We start from the raw sequence: 19,716 nt of genomic DNA on the forward strand, positions 1-19,716 counted from the left end.
ATATTTCTGTCTTGTATATTACCAGTGTCTGTTATCACGTCACGCACCAGCGTGATAATAGGCAGGTGGGGAGATTAGACCTGACCCCACTCAGGATTAAGAAGTCGCTCTCTGTAGATGAGGAAAAAAGGGGGTAACACCCCTCCACCGGGGGTGGACTTGATATAGCGTAGTATGGATACAGAGGCGCCAAAAGAATAAACTAATCTAAAAAGTTTAAAACATGAGGAGGCAGTGGTGGGACTTACCTCCTCCAAGCAGACACAAAAATTGCCAATGTATTTGTCAAATACAACAGGTTTATTTACATACTCCGGAGGACAAGGCTCCGGGAGTCCCCCAGAGTATGTAAATAAACTTGTTGTATTTGACAAATACATTGGCAATTTTTGTGTCTGCTTGGAGGAGGTAAGTCCCACTACTGCCTCCTCATGTTTTAAACTTTTCAGATTATTTTATCCTTTTGGCGTCTCTGTATCCATACTACGCTGATCCAAACTAGACAGTTTTTGGAGATGTGAAGACAATTATATATTACAGTCCATGTTACACCATTACTATTTTGCACAGTATGTCCTTGATTCACTAAGAAAAATAGCATGCCTTATCCAAGTTAACACTCCTTATCAGAGATAACACTCCTTATCAAAGTTAACACGCCTTATCAAAGTAGCATAGAGAGAGCTACGAACTTATGCCTGCTAATTGGCAATGACGAGAGCTCCAGTCGCCCTGCTCTGAGCCCCTGCGGGTTTCATAGTGCTTGCTATGCTACTCTGATAAGGCATGTTAACTTTGATAAGGAGTGTTAACTTGGATAAGGCATGCTATTTGTCTTAGAGAATCAAGCCCCTTGTGTTGGGAACTGAAGTACCAACATGAGCTGTAGTCCGATTAGTTGCACTGCTAAAATGTCATAAAGGAGGTGTAATAATTCCTGTCACGAACTGTCCCCTCCTCTGGAGAGAATGGCCAGACTGGTTGGAGCTGAAAGAAAGGCTGTGGTGTAGAACAAGGCACATATAGGAATATCTTCTATAATAACCTTCACTCTAACAATACAGATGGAAATCTGTTCCCATAAAAAGTATCTTTATTACATTCACATACATGTAAAATGGTCACAGCTAATTCAGAGAATCATTTATGAATCTTTTGAAAACACAAGACAGTGATAAGATGTCCGCAGTAAAGTTTTGGACATCAGAATGACGTAAACAAAGTATCATTTCCATACATTACCATCCTCTCTCTCTCTCTCTCTCTCTCTCTCTCTCTCCCCAGCCATATGATATGATATCTGGGATGCAGCAAGCCATCTGTGGAGCTACTGGGCTTATTTATACACTAATCCTAGCTGGCATATTTCCAGTTACCCATAATCCACCTGTGAGTCACATGAGTCTTACATCCGCTATCAGAATCCACATGGCTTCCGGCTGCAAATTAACGCATTTATCCTTCTCTGCAAAAAGTAACAGATTAGACGAGGTCAGCAGCTGCAGACAGTTATTCTAACATTGATATGGTAATGCACGTTACTAATGAGCGTTACCGTTAGTGGCGTGCCTTACCTTAGCAACAGTCATGGTATAGTCGAGTACCGCGGGTCCTGTTTATAGTGTAATTGGCAGTACACAGTTAGGGTAATATTGCAGTGCGATGTTTAAGCACAGCAATATTACCATGGTTTCCTGCATCAGGCAAAATGTCTCACAGAAAGATTTCCCACACTCATAAAATGGAAATAGATGCTCAGCTGTGTGACTATTTTTCATGTGAAAGTAATTGTCCTCTGTGAGAAAAGCATTTCCCACATTCTATGCATGAAAAGGGTGTTCTCTCCTCTGGTGTATGTGTGGCTCTACTTTACTACCAACACCTTTCCTACACTTTGAACATGAGAATGGGTGCTCACCTGTGACTTCTCTGGTGCGTAACTAGGTTTACTTTCTAAGAAAACCATTTACCTCATTCTGAACATGAAAAGGGTCACTCACCTGAGTGAGTTTTCTGATGTCTTAGAAGAGAACATTGATCACTAAAACCTTTCCCACACGCTGGACAAGATAAAGGAAAGATGCCTGTATGACTACTGTAGTGTCTAAGCAAATTTTTTTTCTGATTAAATTTTTTTCCACACTCTGAACAAGAGAATGAACGCTCTCCTGTGTGAAGTGACAGGTGTCTTAGAAGATTTCCTTTCTTACCGAAAGCTTTCCCACACTCTGAGCATGAGAATGGGCGCTCACCTGTGTGAGTTCTTTGGTGACTAACAAGCCTTACTTTTTGAGAAAAACCTTTCCCACACTCTGAACATGAAAAAGGTCGCTCACCTGTGTGGCTTGTCTGGTGTCTAAGAAGGTCTCTATTGTCATTAAAACCTTTCCCACATTCTGAACATGACAACGGATAGATACCTGTGTGAATTCTTTGGTGTCTGAGAAGGTATATTTTATGATTAAAACCTTTCCCACACTCGGAACATGAGAATGGCTGCTCACCTCTGTGACTTTTCTGGTGTATAAGAAGGACTCCTTTCCTATCAAAACCTTTCCCACACTCTGAACATGAAAATGGACGTTCCCCTGTGTGAATTCTCTGGTGTATAAGAAGGTCTCCTTTCCTATCAAAACCTTTCCCACACTCTGAACATGAAAATGGACGTTCCCCTGTGTGAATTCTCTGGTGTATAAGAAGGTCTCTTTTCCTAACAAAACCTTTCCCACACTTTGAACATGAGAACGGGTGCTCACCTGTGTGACTTCTCTGGTGAGTAACTAGGCTACCTTTCCGAGAAAAACATTTCCCACACTCTGAACATGAAAAAGGCTGCTCGCCTGTGTGGTGTCTCTGGTGTCTAAGAAGCTCTGTTTTGCTATTAAAACCTTTCCCACATTCTGAACATGATAAAGGATAGAATCCTGTGTGAATTGCCTGATGTCTTAGGAGGCCTCTTTTACACTTAAAACTTTTTCCACACTCTGAACATGATAAAGGACGGATGCCTGCGTCATTGTTCTGATGTGACATCAGTGCTGTATTCCTTGGATGAAGATGTCCCTCTGAAGAGTTCCCGACATCACGTCCATCATCTGTTGGGAAATTGCATTTTCTTTAGAGACTGAATTTATATGTACTAACCCGCCATTGGTAACACCTTAACAGAGCTATGGAATGGAAATAAGTAAATATAATATAATATAATCCCAACATAAAAGTAGTAGCCACCTGCTAAGACACAGTACAACAAAATAAATGGAATCACAGTGTAATATGGTGTACAATGTCTCCTCCTCATTTGTTGGTACTAAGATGTTATACTGAGGAATGGAGATGTACCTTTCATATGGTGTACAGTATTTCCTCCTCATGTGGTGGTGCTATGATGTTATACTGAGGAATGGAGATAGACCTTTCATATGGTGTACAATGTCTCCTCCTCATTTGTTGGTGCTATGATATTATACTGAGGAATGAGCAAGTAGAAAGTCCAGGTTAGCACATCGTTTTAAGATGCAAATTGCTTCAATTTATTGCTTCATTGGCACATGAATATAATATTCATGTGCCAATGAAGCAATACATAGAAGCAATTTGCATCTTAAAACGGTGTGCTAACCTGGACTTTCTACTTGCTTGTTACTCGGATGTTTGGCTCAGCATCCACAGGTTATAGCACCCACACCTGGGGTAAGGTGTGCCACCTCTTCAACATAACTGTACTACGTTATACTGAGGAATGGGGATGGGCCTTTCATATGGTGTACATTTTATCTCCTCCTCATTTGTTGGTACTATGATGTTATACTGAGGAATGGAGATGGGCCTTTCATATGGTGTACAGTATCTCCTCCTCATTTGTTGTACTATGATGTTACACTGAGGAATGGAGATGGGCCTTTCATATGGTGTACAGTATCTCCTCCTCATTTGTTGGTGCTATGATGTTATACTGAGGAATGGAGATGGGCCTTTCATATGGTGTACAGTATCTCCTCCCCATGTGTTGCTGCTATGATGTTATACAGGGGAATGGAGATGGACCTTTCATATGGTGTACGGTATCTCCTCCTCATTTGTTGGTGCTATGATGTTATACTGAGGAATGGAGATGGGCCTTTCATATGGTGTAGAGCAGGGGTCTCAAACTCGCGGCCCGCGGGCCATTTGCGGCCCTCGATACAATATTTTGTGGCCCGCGCCGGCAAAAGCTTCCTTATAGTTCGCTTCAGTCCTCCCAAGTAATCTGCTGCATCCCCGCCGTTAAATGAGGGCTGCAGAGCCCCTAAATCGCCCAGGGGGCAATCCGCCGGCATTTCCTGGAAGGGGCAGAGCTTTCAGCTTCAGCTCTGCCCCTCCTGACGTCAATCGCCGCACGGATCGCCGCCTCTCCCCCGCCCCTCCCTGTGAAGGAAGAGTGAGAGGGGCGGGCAGAGGCGGCGCCGCAAGCTCTGCCCCTTCCAGGAAATGCCACAGATTGCCCCTTGGGCGATTTGGGGGCTCTGCAGCAATCGTTTTACGGCGGGGACACGGCGGATCACTTGTAATGGGAGCACTGAAGCGAACTATAAGGTAAAATGGGCAAAATAGTTCGCTTCAGTGTGAATTTGATTTTGAAATAAAAATCAATGCAAGGGGGGGGGGGGGGGGGGGGGGGGGGGTGAGGCGTTTGCTGATTGTGAAATCCCTTATGCGGCCCAGCCTCATCCTGGCTTTGCCTCCTGCGGCCCCCAGGTAAATTGAGTTTGAGACCCCTGGTGTAGAGTATCTCCTCCTCATTTGTTGGTGCTATGATGTTATACTGAGGAATGGAGATGGGCCTTTCATATGGTGTACAGTATCTTCTCCTCATTTGTTGGTACTATGATGTTATACTGAGGAATGGAGATGGGCCTCTCATATGGTGTACAGTATCTCCTCCTCATGTGTTGGTACTATGATGTTATACTGAGGAATGGAGATGGGCCTTCCATATGGTGTACAGTATCTCCTCCACATTTGTTGGTGCTATGATGTTATACTGAGGAATGGGGATGGGCCTTTCATATGGTGTACAGTATCTCCTCCTCATTTGTTGGTACTATGATGTTATACTGAGAAGTGGAGATGGGCTTTTATATGGTGTACAGTATCTCCTCCTCATTTGTTGGTGCTGTGATGTTATACTGAGGAATGGAGATGGGCCTTCCATATGGTGTACAGTATCTCCTCCTCATTTGTTGGTACTATGATGTTATACTGGGGAATGGAGATGGGCCTTTCATATGGTGTACAGTATCTCCTCCTCATTTGTTGGTACTATGATGTTATACTGAGGAATGGAGATGGGCCTTCCATATGGTGTACAGTATCTCCTCCACATTTGTTGGTGCTATGATGTTATACTGAGGAATGGAGATGGGCCTTTCATATGGTGTACAGTATCCCCTCCTCATGTGTTGGTACTATGATGTTATACTGAGGAATAGAGATGGGCCTTTCATATGGTGTACAGTATATCCTCCTCATTTGTTGGTACTATGATGTTATACTGAGGAATGGCGATGAACCTTTAATATGGTGTACAGTATCTCCTCCTCGTTTGTTGGTGCTATGGTATTATACTGAGGAATAGAGATGGGCCTTTCATATGGTGTACAGTATATCCTCCTCATTTGTTGGTGCTATGATGTTATACTGAGGAATGGAGATGGACCTTTCATATCGTGTACAGTGTCTCCTCCTCAGTTGTTGGTGCTATGATGTTATACTGAGGAATGGAGATGGGGCTCTCATATGGTGTACAGTATCACCTCCTCATTTGTTTGTTGGTGCTATGATGTTATACTGAGGAATGGAGATGGGCCTTTCATATGGTGTACAGTATCACCTCCTCATTTGTTGGTACTATGATGTTATACTGAGGAATGGAGATGGGCCTCTCATATGGTGTACAGTATCTCCTCCTCATTTGTTGGTGCTATGATGTTATACTGAGGAATGGAGATGGACCTTTCATATCGTGTACAGTGTCTCCTCCTCAGTTGTTGGTGCTATGATGTTATACTGAGGAATGAAGATGGGGCTTTCATATGGTGTACAGTATCACCTCCTCAGTTGTTGGTGCTATGATGTTATACTGAGGAATGGAGATGGGCCTCTCATATGGTGTACAGTATCACCTCCTCAGTTGTTGGTGCTATGATGTTATACTGAGGAATGGAGATGGGCCTTTCATATGGTGTACAGTATCACCTCCTCATTTGTTGGTGCTATGATGTTATACTGAGGAATGGAGATGGGCCTTTCATATGGTGTACAGTATCACCTCCTCATTTGTTGGTGCTATGATGTTATACTGAGGAATGGAGATGGGCCTTTCATATGGTGTACAGTATCCCCTCCTCATGTGTTGGTACTATGATGTTATACTGAGGAATGGAGATGGGCCTCTCCTATGGTGTACAGTATCTCCTCCTCCTGTGTTGGTACTATGATGTTATACTGAGGAATGGAGATGGACCTTTCATATCGTGTACAGTGTCTCCTCCCCATTTGTTGGTGCTATGTTATACTGAGGAATGGAGATGGGCCTTTCATATGGTGCACAGTATGGTGCCACTAGGGCACGCTCTATAGGCGTTAGCAGTGTTAGGGAGACTTGCCTAAGATCTCCTACTGAATAGCAGCTGGCTTACTGAACAGGCAGAGCTAAGATTTGAACCCTGGTCTCCTGTGTCAGAGGCAGAGCCCTTAACTATCCAACCACTGGATGCGGTCGCTCTCTTAACTGCACCTTAACCTGTCCCATATTTCAAGCATCACCTGCACCTGCTGTGTCCTTTATCTAAAACTTCTCTTAACCCATCACTAGCTTGACTCCCTTCATTTGTACTCAGCAGCCCTGAACCATTAGTCCAGTCTAACCTTATCAGGTGAAAATTAAAACTATTTCAGCATTTGGTGTTTATAACTTACCTCCGCTAATATTCGGAGGCAATTTGTCTTCTTCAATAGTTTGAATTTTGTTGTCATCTTCTGTAGGGTGATGATCACTTCTTATATACGTTCCTTCATTAGTTATCCTTAACATTTCACCCTCCTCCGTAGAGAGACAATCACCTCTTACATATGTCTTTTCTTCTTCCTCTTTAATTGTCCTCATCATGTCACCCTCCTCCATAGTCTGCTGATCACTTCTCACATATGTCTCTTCCTCCTCTTTAATTGTCCTCATCATGTCACCCTCCTCCATAGACTGCTGATCACTTCTCACATATGTCTCTTCCTCCTCTTTAAATGTCCTCATCATGTCACCCTCCTCCATAGTCTGCTGATCACTCCTCACACAGGTCTCTTCTTCTTCCTTTTTCATTAACTTTATTAGTTTACCTTCCACTTCAGATTGCTGTTGAAACTTCACATGACTCTCTTCAATATCAGTTTTAAGAGCAATAAATTCTACACGCTATATTAAAAAAAAATTGAATGGTAAGATTTAATAAACTGTAACAACAGAATATCATTTGTAAGAGTTTGGAGTCACTTTTTAGCTTTAAAGGACTTTAAAGTTTGGTGCTTCTGCGCATGTGTGTGCAAGTGCCTGTGTGCAAACGCATCCCTGTTATCGGGTCCGTGCTGGGTATGTGCAGTACTACTGAGCAGGTGCAGTACACACCCAGTGACATGGGGTGATCCTTACATGGCGCCAGTGGGACCCTGGGGGGGACCGAAGTTGCGGCAAAAAACCCGACTGTCTTCTAGGGGCTGAAAGAAACCCCAGGTAAGTAAAGATAGATTTAGGTTTTTTGCCTTGGGAGTCCTTTAAGCCTTTTAGTTCAACCTACCTGATAATGGTGGGGAATGGTGAGATCTTCCTGTGGACAAACCTCAGCATAAAGAGGACCTGTACATCTCTCTGGTTGGTTTTTGTTATTGGATGCATCTGTAGAAAACACACATACTGACTGCATACTTTGTCTCTATGTAATTATCAGATGATGAGGAGGGGATCTAGGTGAACCCTCCATACTGCTCTCTGCTACAAGAAATTAAAGTTTCCTCTTACCTGGTGATGTGAGAGGCGGCTGGTTCTCCATCATGATGTCCTTGGGGAGGTCTTTGTGTCCTTCTACATTCTGCCACTCCTCCTTGGAGGAGAAGGTTGGGACATCCTGACAACCTATAGGAACCTGACACACAATGACACAGTCAGTACAGACATCTCCCTTGCCATTACTGGGCAATGTCCAATAATTCCCAGCACTGCTCACCTCTCCCATCAGCAACTCAGTGAGCTTGTTGATGACTTGTAGAATCTTCTTCATGTTTCTCTCAGGCACCAGGAAGTGAGGTGGTGGAACTGTAATTGTCACCTGGTCACCAGACTTCACAGGAGGAAAACCCTGTATTGAAAAACACCAGCAATGTTATGTGACCTCCCAAAATTCTCCTCACCTCTCTGGTCAGGTCTGTGTTTTATTAAAGTGGTTTGACACTCAAATTTAATATATATATATATATATATATATATATATATATATATATATATATATATATATATATATATAAAAATTTGGTTTGTGCTGCTCACCCCTTGGTAATTTATTTATAATTTTCCCCTGTGAGCCTGCATGACCACGCCCACCTCTAGCACAGTTAAGTATATAAATGAGTGCTTTGCACATGTTAAGAGAGTTCGTTTGGTAGCTAGGTGAAGGGTGAGGTGTTTTTAATTTCTTTTTTTCCCATCTAGTTGACATTTTAGGGTTTTTGGTTTAGTTCCCACTAGACTGCTTATAAAAACTGGCATTTTGCATGGTAGAGTAGGACTCACCAGATTGGGGACACTTTGGCGCAGTTGGTGAGCTTAAGCGCGTTAAAAGCGTAACCAAGAGCCCCTGTCACTGGTTTCCTGTTGTGTGCTGCAGCCCCTCTGTACATATATATATATATACATATATATATATATATATATATATATATATATATATATATATATATATATATATATATATTTATATAGACACACACACACATATATACATACATACATACATACACATAGTGAGAGAGAGAGAGAGAGAGAGAGAGATATGAGAGAGAGGGAGAGGGAGAGAGAGTTTCAAAGTTGTTGGAAGGTTTTAAAATTCAAGTTTCTTCTTTACTCAGGACCCAACTAATAAGATTGTTGTTCTAAAATGATCAGATTGCATTCAGCTGTTTGTGCACAGTAAATAGGTATGAAATGCAGGGGTGAAGTAGAGAACCTTATCTATTTTTTTTGGCTCAGGAATTACTTAATTACAAGACAATCTGATAATCTCTCCAGCAAGCAGGCAATTTGTCAATAAAATTTCGTGAAGAGGAACAAAGCCTGTCAATGAATTAAAACCAGACTTTCCTGATCTTTTGGTAGTTTTATGCTGTGCCTAATGATTTCCAGCACAGATGCGTTTTTGAGTTTTAGACCTCTTTACAAATCTTGTATAAGAGATTTGCGCAGCCGTGCTCCCATCTGTGTACACGCGTGGCCACACTGCGCTGACGCTTGCAGCCACTCGAGCACAAGCACCTTCATGCTACTACTGCACTGACATAGTCCATGAAGTGTGTCTGCACAGTGTGGCCACGCTCATTTAGATACGGAAGTGTGGTTGTTAAATGTCAGAGGGTCCCAGGCAGAGGCCTGGAGGAGTATATGGGAAGTTTTTGGAGGATCAAGAAGCTTCCCTCTACAGAGGTATCTTTTCCCCACCTAAACTTACAGGTTTGCTTTATTAGACAGAAGAGTGATGTCATGTGATCCTACCACAATATTACTCACCACTAGTGATGAGCCGGAGGGTACGAAACTACACCTGTGTATTGGTAGGCACATAAAGTGTTAGCTCACCTATTTCGACATCTCTCACGGCTGCACTGTATGCTGCGCTGCATCTTCCCGACACTTCTTCCTTCACAGATGGAAGGCGGACATGTCAGGATGATGGAGAGCAGTGTGCAGCACATAGATGAGCTAACACTTTATGCCACAGCCTGTGTTAACCAATTTACAGGATCAAACTTGTACTGGTTGCGTTTGTATTTTTTTAATAAGTGAGGTCATGTGACCTCCCAAAATCCTGCTCACCTCTTCAGTCAGCAGGCAGATGATCTCCAGGGTGAGGTTTAATATCCTCTCAGTCATGTGACTCCAGTCCTCATCCATCCTCACTGATGTGGTCATGTGATCCATACAAGAAGTCTTTATCTGTAGGCAGATAACAACATAGGAATTATCTAGACTACAGGGACCTGGGCTGTATTAGGGTTATAAGTACAGTATGAGTGTTACATGCACTAAGCACAGACCCTATATCAGAGCTAAGATGCAGGCTGTACAGCAGGGTTGCCAAGCATCCTTATTTGGATGGACAGTCCGTCCAAATGCCCCTAAAAAGCCAGTGTCTGTTTCTGCTCATATTTTAAAATAGGTGTCCATCCAAAAAGTGAAATTATCACCACGACCTTCAGCCTCAGAAGCCTGGCTGATCCCCTGAGCAGCTGACTCAAAAAAGACACCAGGACTCCCAGAACACCCATTGTCTAATCCAAAAGCAGCAGCGGTTGTGCAAGAGAAATGTGAGGCTGAGCACCGCATGTTGTGGGTCCAGCATGCAGCATGCCAGTGAAGGTCACCATGTTCTTCCCCAGCAAGGTTCTGTCCAGAATGCAGCATTGCAGCAGCCAGACATTGCAGCAGCCAGAGGAGCCTGCTAACCTGTGAGTGGCTCAGTTAGGCAGGCTCTGCTCTGTCGGAAGAGCCGCTGCTTCGCTGAGAAGCTGGTGATAACTCATACACAGAAAACAATCAGGGTTTTATATGAACAGTTCTCTATTCATTCTTCAATCACAACGTCTTCAGGCATTGCGGACAGGATGTACAGCTACAATCTCAGAGTTCCAATTCACATCATAGGACTGCCTGTCTTGTGTCTTATGATGTGAATTGGAATTTAGACAAATGGGTCCTAAAAATTCCTATCACAGATAATCCTCCACAAGTCTGAGACTTCTCAATATGACCAATGTAAGACTAAGGAAGCAGGAGGAAATAAATTATATATAAAAGTACAAATTTTATTAATGACCAAAATACAAACACATATATATGTAAATCTATTTAAAATTGACCAGAACACACAGGTGGGCCACCATGTCTAGGCCAGATGGAAAAATGTAGGGGATCCCCTAAAAAAATATTGATAGTGCGCAATCCATCAAATATCTTAATGCAAAAAAGGGGGAAGCGACTCCTAGCAGGTAACATTGAAACAAAATACCTTGGAGAGAAATATATCATTGGTTTTAAAGGCCAAGTGTCCAGGACCTAAATGGAAAAAGACATCCTAGTAGAAAAGCACAGGTGTATCAGATACTGGCTGTGTTGCTATAATATTTCCAGTGATTTGCAGGATCAAAAGGCTGAATAACGGCTGATAGAGAGATTCAATCCATCACAATAGGTGGTCTTACTGCATATGTTATCACAAAATAATTGATGTGCAGGTCCACAGGTCAGGCAAGCTGTCTCATTTATGAGCTATGACAATGGCCAGGTGCACAGAGGTAGATTGATAGGCACACACTGTATGTGGCAAGCACTTCGGGCTAGTAAACAAAAAATTATATTCTCAGCAAGCCTGACACATCCGCAAGCCCCAGGAGCAACAAGCAATTCACCAGAGTTAGTGCCCCAATCAGAAGCACATTCTGAGACAGATTCACAGGCAAGTGTTTAAACCACAGACATATGCAGGTACGGATGGTGTGATATTAAAGTTGATATAGTTCATTCATGGAACAATCCGCCAGGGTCATCCCTTCAGCAGCATCAACTTGACATAGACAAACTCAAAGTTCCAGCAAACAACAGCATATAGCAGCATATAGGTGCATCCTAGGAAGCTGTTTCAATGATCATATGGTAAACAGTGGTTACTCCATAGGAGGCTGTTTTCAAGTCACCAGTAGAAATGCATGTCATTGAGGTATACTCATCTGAGTAGCTGGTCACTGCAAAGTACATCCACAGGAGCCCATGTGCTGCCACCACAAGTGTGTCTGGTCACAAAGAGAGCCTTAGAGGCCAACCGGTTTCACTGGTGAGATTACCAGCATCATCAGGGCAGGCTCAGAAGTTTTGCTGCCTGTGGGAGAGAGGAGCCGGCCTAAAATGGCACTGGGCGGCCAGAGGATGCTACCACGCCCCCCCATGATCACTCCCACCCCACCACCACAGGATGCAGGTGGTGAGTGAGAGGTGGAGGCAGAGGCGTGATGCATCCAATTCTCCGCATGTACGCATGGCGTTCCCCCCGCGTCCGCATGCGGTGATGCAGATCAAAGGAGGGAACGCATATATGCGTACAAGTGCACGCACAGCGTTTCCTTCGCGTCCGCAAACCGCCAAGCGGATAAGGTAGGAGGGAACGCGTATATGCGTACGACTGTACGCGACCCACAGAGACCCCCAACAGGGCTGCTATGGGAATGCGGCCGACGCAAAAGGGCTCCGGGATCGCTGAGGGGCACGGACTATCAAGACCCCACCCCCTGATCGATGGTAAGGAGAAAGGGTGGCCCGGCTGTCCCGCAGGCGGGGCCCCGGGTCCCCTGGGCCGCCCAGTCACCATCACCACCGGAGCGCCTTGGCCGCGGCTATGGTGGCGCTCCGGAGCCCTTTTGCGTCGGCCGCATTCCCATGGCGGCCCTGTTGGGGGTCTCTGTGGGTCGCGTACAGTCGTACGCATATACGCGTTCCCTCCTACCTGATCCGCTTGGCGGTTGCGGACGGGAAGGAAACGCTGTGCGTGCACTTGTACGCATATATGCGTTCCCTCCTTTGATCCGCATCACCGCATGCGGACGCGGGGTGCGGATCAAAGTGTGCTGTTGACTCCGCCTACTGTCCATCCAAAATTTTGGGTGTCCACATTTTTTGGGCATTTTGTCTAGTGTTAAAAATGAAAAATTAGGTTGGCAATCCAGCTGTACAGAGAAGCCTCAAGGACAGTCCAGCACATAGAGGTAAGACACAGGCAGGCACAGCATACACTGAATGGCACAACCACATGCTGTAGCTTGCATTGTGTACAGGAACATCTGCACAGCATGAGGGATACACCCTCCTAAATGATAGGAGATTCCCACAGAAGGTTACAGAGGAGAAGAGGGCTAAGAGCAGAATCAGAATCATTTATTTCGCCAAGCATGACAGGGTCATGCCTGGAATTGGATTTGGCACATACAGAGCTCAGCAACAAACATGACAGTGGTGCAGTATACAGGAGACATACATGATAACACAATTAACCAGATAATACAGTAGCATTTAACAAAAAATACTACGGGTAATGATGCCAGTCTATGAGGTCTGTGTGGAAAAGGGCAGCCAGGGCCCTTACAGTTCCAAGCAGACAGAATGTCTGTGACAGGGCCAGTCTGTGAACCTAAGATGGTGCGGGTGGAGGCAGAACATGGGAGGAGTTCAGGAGGTTGACGGCAGAGGGGAAGAACGAGTTCCTGTGTCTCGTAGTCCTGGTGGGGATGACCCGGAATCTCCGCCCTGAACGTAGGCGACTGAAGTAGCACTGGCCAGGGTGGGAGGGGTCGTTTGCTATCTTCAGCGCTCTAGTGCGCAGTCTCGAGTTGTAAAGTAGGTCAAGTGAAGGGAGGGGTTTCCTGATGGTTCTCTCTGCCGATCTAATTACCCTCTGGAGCTTTAGCCTGTCGCTGGCGGAGGAACCAGCATACCAGACCAGGATGGAAGAGCAGAGGATAGATTCAGTGGTGGCAGTGTAGAATCTTGTGAGAACCTGATGGGGCATGCCAAACTTTTTCAGCTGGCGGAGGAAGAAGAGTCTTTTTTGGGCCTTCACCACGGTGGAGTTAGTGTTAGCCTTCCATCTCAGGTCATTTGAGATGGTGGTGCCCAAGAGACGGACACAGGAAACTATCGCCACGTCAGTGCCTTCAATCTGGATTGGTAGTGGTGGGAGAGCTTGCTTCCTGAAATCGATAATCATCTCCACGGTTTTTCCTGTGTTGAGGACCTGCTTGTTCTCCCTGCACCAGTGACAGATTCTGTCTACCTGTTGACGATAGGCACTCTCCTGTATCCTGTAGGACATCTACATCCAGATGGACAGACAGGCTCTGGCCAATCAACCGGCCATCAAGGTAGTAGACAGGGACCAGAAGACAGTGGTGGTAGATGTGGCAGCTCCAAGTGACAGCAACATCAGAAGGATGAGAATGAGGAACTGGAGAACTACCAGAGCCTGAGAGAGGAACTAGAGAGGGAGAAGACCAAAGAGGTCCCAGTGGTGGCAGGAGTAGTCATTGCTTTTTACTCCTAAGCTTGGAGATTGTCTCCAACAGATGTCAGGAACATCAGAGCTCTCTGTCCGGAGAAGTGCAGTGATAGGAACAGATAAGACTCTGTGCAGAACTCTCCAGCTCACAGCCCTCTGATAGAGGAGCTGAGGATAAAGACTTTATCTATACACTGATCCTTAGGCCCTGTTCACACTTGCGGTTCGAGTCCGCAAGTGTCCGGGGGTCCGAGTCCGGGGGCCGCAAAGATACCGTACGGGTCTCTGCGGTGGACACAAGTTGCAGGTCCTGAATGTATCAGTTCCGGCTACAAAAAAGTAGCCTGAACTAGATACATTGCAGTGCCAGAAAGGCACCGCAAGCATGGGGGATACCGGCGTGTAGTCCGGGCCCCCCAAGTGGCATAGGACCGGTGCTGGAAGCATCCGGTCCTATTGCCAGTGTGATGAGAAACATCCGTTTCTCATTGCACAGCATGGCCGCATGTTCGGGTCAGGATCCGGCCCGGGTCCGCAGCCGCACGGGGACGGACGGCACAAATGGAGCAAGTTGGAAAAAAGCCGGATCGTCCCGGAGCTGCGTTCCCGGATCGGATCCGGACGGTCGCACGAGTGTGAATGGATACATTGATTAACAATGTATCCATTCCCCATCCGCTGTGTACGGAACGTGGACCTGGAACGCTAATGTGAACCGGGCCTTATACTGTATGTGTGTAACAGCAGCTGCTAGTGATGGGGAAGGGTCGGATATGAGGGTTACTGGGTGTAAATATAAGATACTCTCTTCTTACCTCTTCTGCCAGTCCCAGCAATGTCTGCTCTGTACTTCCTCCCTCTTCAACTATATCTTCCTGTCTGTGCTTTCCATTCCGCATAAATAATTGATACCATCTTGTGGAGAATAGAGGAACTGCAGCCCTCGTGTATGTGTTCTACAGTTTAAAAATCGTATACAGGTAGTGTTCAATTCAATCACTTGTCATTGTGTAACATAAGGAAATTACTTTTTATGACAGCTTCACAAGCATACATTTGAAATCGGGAGACTTGGGAGCAGGATACAGCCGGTATGGCTAATCCTGCTGCTGCACAAGTTCCCAGCGACGTTAATTACTAATCCCCCTCCAGGTCCACGTGGATAGTGGGGAATTATTTTATTTGGCTTCCAGCTATAGCTGGTGGCCGAATTATAGTGTTTTAAAAGTAACTTCAGTTCCGTCTTCTGATGGCGCCGAAGTTACTTACAGAGCGCCGCTATAGCCGTAATTCCTATTACTGTCTATGGTGGCGCCGGCTGCGCCCAAATCTTCCTGCGCTCTATTCACTTCCTCCGGCTTCACAGTGCACATAAGGAACAGTCATAGTAACAAAGGTAGAAATAGAGGAATTATGTCAGGTATTTCAAATATTTAAACACTGCAAAAAACATCCACAGCGTTATCCGTAAAAGTAAAGAAACGTAAGTAATGTTTTAAGTGTCAAAATACAGATCAAACCAATTGGCACTTCCCCCTCTCTAAACCTACAGTACCCACCACTGACCCTCACACACTCTCTGCAGTGAGCTGGGGGGGGGGGGGGGGGGGGGATGGAACAGTATAGAGATTGGATCCAGTGCAATCTCTTAACAGACCAATGGGGATCCTTCTGACTTGGAGCCAAAAAGCCAAAATTCAAAGATGCTTTTAGCTCTAGCTATACAGAGTATAGCTAGAGCTGTGTTCTCTGCGGTGGTGTGTGTCGGAGGGGGGTGCGTCTTTGATCTTCAATCAAGGTGAAGCTTGCAAGATTAGAGGATATTGGCATGGGAACTTTTTCTTAAAAGTACAGGTAAGTATTTATGTTAATTAAGATTAATAAAGGACTTTTCTCGTAGTTGCATTTTTATTTCATTTAACCATTTGTGGAAATGGGTAAGGGGTACCCCTATACTTATTTCTCCTGGGAGGGGGTGGGCATCTGGGGTCCCTTTCTTAAAGGGGACTCCCAGATGCCACCATGAACACCCCCCCCCCCTCCCGGGAGTCGTCGCCCCCTCCTCCTCCTGGGGCACCGGAGGTGGGGAAGAGCCCTTTGTCCATGGATTGGACAAGGGCTCCAGAGGGGAGGGGAAGGCAGGAAGGCCGCAATAACAGCATAGAGGGTGCTATTGTGGCTGGGAACGCGAAGAATCACTCGCGTTCCCAGCCTGTCGGCGGCTGTCGCCGAAACCGGAAGCAGCCGTCGGCGGGGAAAGGAGGATCGGAGCGATGCTGCGAGGGCACCGGATAGCTGCAGGGGGTTGAGGGAAGCCCCAGGTGAGTAAAACTTGACTTAAGGAGACACTGAAGCAAAAAAAAATGATGATATTATGATTTGTATGTGTAGCACAGCTAAGAAATAAAACATTAAGATCAGACATCAGTGTAATTGTTTCCAGTACAGGAAGAGTTGAGAAACTCCAGTTGTTATCTCTATGCAAACAAGCCATTAAGCTCTCCGACTAAGTTAGTCGTGGAGAGGGCTGTTATCTGACTTTTATTATCTCAACTGTTCCTGGACTATTTACTTTTCCTCTGCTAAAGGAGAGGTCATTACTTCACAGACTGCTCTGAAAGACTCATTTTGAATGCTGAGTGTTGTGTAATCTGCACATATTATAGAATTATGCAATGTTAGAAAAAACACTATATACCTGAAAATAAAAGTATGAGAATATTTTCTTTGCTGCTAATCTTCTAGTAATTATTCATAGTACACAACCAATTCACTATATCATATTTTTTTTTTCGCTTCAGTGTCTCTTTAAGTCCAGAATAACTTCAGTTCAGTATAGTGATCAGATGTGGGCTGCATGGACTCTATATAATCATTACATCTCAACTTCAGAAAAGTGAATTATTTTAGTTTCAGACTGTGTGGAAAGGCATTAGTTACTCTTTTGGGGGTTTTATTGCTGTCCGGTGTCCTGACTTGGGAAAAATTCTTTCACCTCCATCCTGTCAGGACTCAGGAAGTGAGTTAATCTCTCCAGTAGGGACAGAGACTAATAGTGCTCCAGCTGTCCCTGTATGGAGAGGTATTCTTTATTTAGTAATACAGTTCCTCTGTCACTCATTACTTCTCTATTGTCCCAATTGTAGGTCTTATACACAGGTCTGCATGTGCATTGGTACAGTGACCAGGGTGGATTGTTGATCTTCAGTGCCTCAGACTATTCCAATTCCCTCCCTTCCCCATGTTCCGGTACTGATGGTGCTTTCCTTCTCCCTCCCTGAATCACCCTCATCTACTCTTCGCCCCTCCCCTCAGTGGCATGGTTGAGGGGAAGGGCAGAGTGCTGAATACTCTCTGCCCCTCCTCTCAGCAGCATGCCATACACAGCTGCTCAGAAGCAGAATTTAGGAGGCACATGTATACAGCTGCAATTGGGCCCAGTCACAGCTGTTGAAGAGGGGCAACAGGATAAAGGGGAGTCCTAAGGAACTGAGGGGCCATGAATACTATGGGGGTCTGGAAGAAGCCTCAGCTATGTATAAATCCTGCTTTTCTATCTGTTCAGGTTTTCTTGCCCTGGTGCTCCATCCTCTGATCTGTCCTCCTTCACATCGGTCAAGTGTCGGATAGTTGGAGCGCAGTGGCCAGAGGAGGTTGTAAATATAAATTAACTCTCTCTGCTGTGGCCCCCCCTCTCTGGCACAAGGGGGTACAATTTTAGTTTGCGAACCTGTGGTTGCTCATCCCTGATAAAGAGCTCTGATGAGAATCACTTGGGTGGTAATAGGGCTAGCCTCATCCTTCCCTTCCTGTTGCAGAGCAGACAATGGAGTGGCTGTATTATAGTAGTCGTCCCTGCTGGTTCTGTCTTAGGCCCAGTGCACACCGAGCGGTTTTTGGAGCGATCCGCCGGCCGCATCCGCCTCTAAAAACGCTTGTCTAATGTATTGCAATGGGATGGTGCACACCGGCGGTTTGCGGTTTTTGCCAAGCCGCAAACGCGCCTCCTGCTGCGCGTTTGCGGTTTTCGGAAGCGTTTCGTCCTCAATGTAAAGTATAGGAAAAACGCAAACCGCTCTGAAAAACGCTAGTTCAGAGCGGTTTGCCAGGCATTTTGGTTACAGTAGCTGTTCAGTAACAGCTTTTACTGTAACAATATGTGTAATCTGCTACACAAAAAAGCACGCAAAACCGCTAGGTATGTTTAGAAAACCTCTCTAAACATACCTAGAATCGCTCTGAAATCAGCTCCCAAAACCGCTAACATATTGCGGATCTGCTAGCGGTTTTGGTGTGCACTGAGCCTTACTCCTAAATCCCTTGCATCTGTTCTGCTCCCCACCCCTCCCCTTGGCGTCATGGTCATAGGTCAGGTGGAGTGTAGAGTAGTTATGGAGGACTTGAGGTGTAGATGGAAAAAATGCCAGCAGGTGTATGCAATTAGGATAATGCAACTCAGTATCCTAGCTGTAGATTGTAAGCTCACAAGGGCAGGGCTCTCTCACCTTTTGTGTCTTGGAATTTGTGATATATTTTATTCATCATGTTACTTTTGTCACTGTAATTACCAAGTCTGCATTTTGTATTGATTCTGTATTTTGCATATTGGTGTATACCATTGTCTGTATTGTTATGAACCCCATGTTTGTTTATTTTGAACAGTGCCACGGAATATGTTGGCGCTTTATAAACAGATCACAATAATAATATTAACTCAGCTACTAAAGTAAAGGGCCACCCATTAAAAATGGGCACTAGGCCTTGTCCCCCTCTTCTACAACACACGCACGGCCACACGCGATGCGCGCGCACAAATGCATGCGCACATGCCCGCCACCTGCATCCGCAGGACAGGGCAATTATTATATAGGATTTTGCGCTAAAGTTTTCCTCAGCACTTTTTGGAGTATATAGTATAATATGTAACTGTCCTCAAAGGAGCTCACATTCTAATCCTGCCATAGTCTAATTTCCTAGCACATTTTGATGTATTTATATAGCACTGAAATGTTCTGCAGCACTTTATAGACTATATAGTCATGTCACTGACTGTCCCTCAGGGCTGGTGCACACCGAGCGGCTTTTTGGGCGTTTTCAGATCCGCTTGCGGCTGTGGATCTGCTTGGTCAATGTATCTCAATGGGGTGGTGCACACCAGAGCGGCAGGCGTTTTGCAGAAACGAAAAATGCCTGGGTGAGGCATTTTTTGGATTGCGGGTGCGTTTCTGCCTCAATGTTAAGTATAGGAAAAACGCAAACCGCTCTGAAAAACGCCTGTTCAGAGCGGTTTTGCAGGCGTTTTTGTTACAGAAGCTGTTCAGTAACAGCTTTACTGTAACAATATATGAAATCTACTATACTGAAATCCGCTGCAGCA

General features: G+C 45.2%; 1 protein-coding gene across 1 annotated transcript; it reads right to left on the reverse strand.

Annotated features, from left to right (window-relative positions):
- Positions 1 to 1,085: 1,085 nt before the first annotated feature.
- LOC137536993 (zinc finger protein 300-like) lies at positions 1,086 to 15,238 on the reverse strand. Its single transcript, XM_068259155.1, has 7 exons — positions 15,155 to 15,238; positions 10,115 to 10,234; positions 8,256 to 8,387; positions 8,051 to 8,174; positions 7,830 to 7,927; positions 6,961 to 7,450; positions 1,086 to 3,095 (listed from the first exon to the last, which is right to left on the reverse strand). The coding sequence occupies exons 1-7, from the start codon at positions 15,236 to 15,238 to the stop codon at positions 1,993 to 1,995; spliced, it is 2,151 nt and encodes a 716-aa protein (XP_068115256.1). The 3' UTR covers positions 1,086 to 1,992.
- Positions 15,239 to 19,716: the final 4,478 nt, after the last annotated feature.

Source organism: Hyperolius riggenbachi, chromosome 10 (assembly GCF_040937935.1).
Source record: "Hyperolius riggenbachi isolate aHypRig1 chromosome 10, aHypRig1.pri, whole genome shotgun sequence".
NCBI lineage: Eukaryota > Metazoa > Chordata > Amphibia > Anura > Hyperoliidae > Hyperolius > Hyperolius riggenbachi.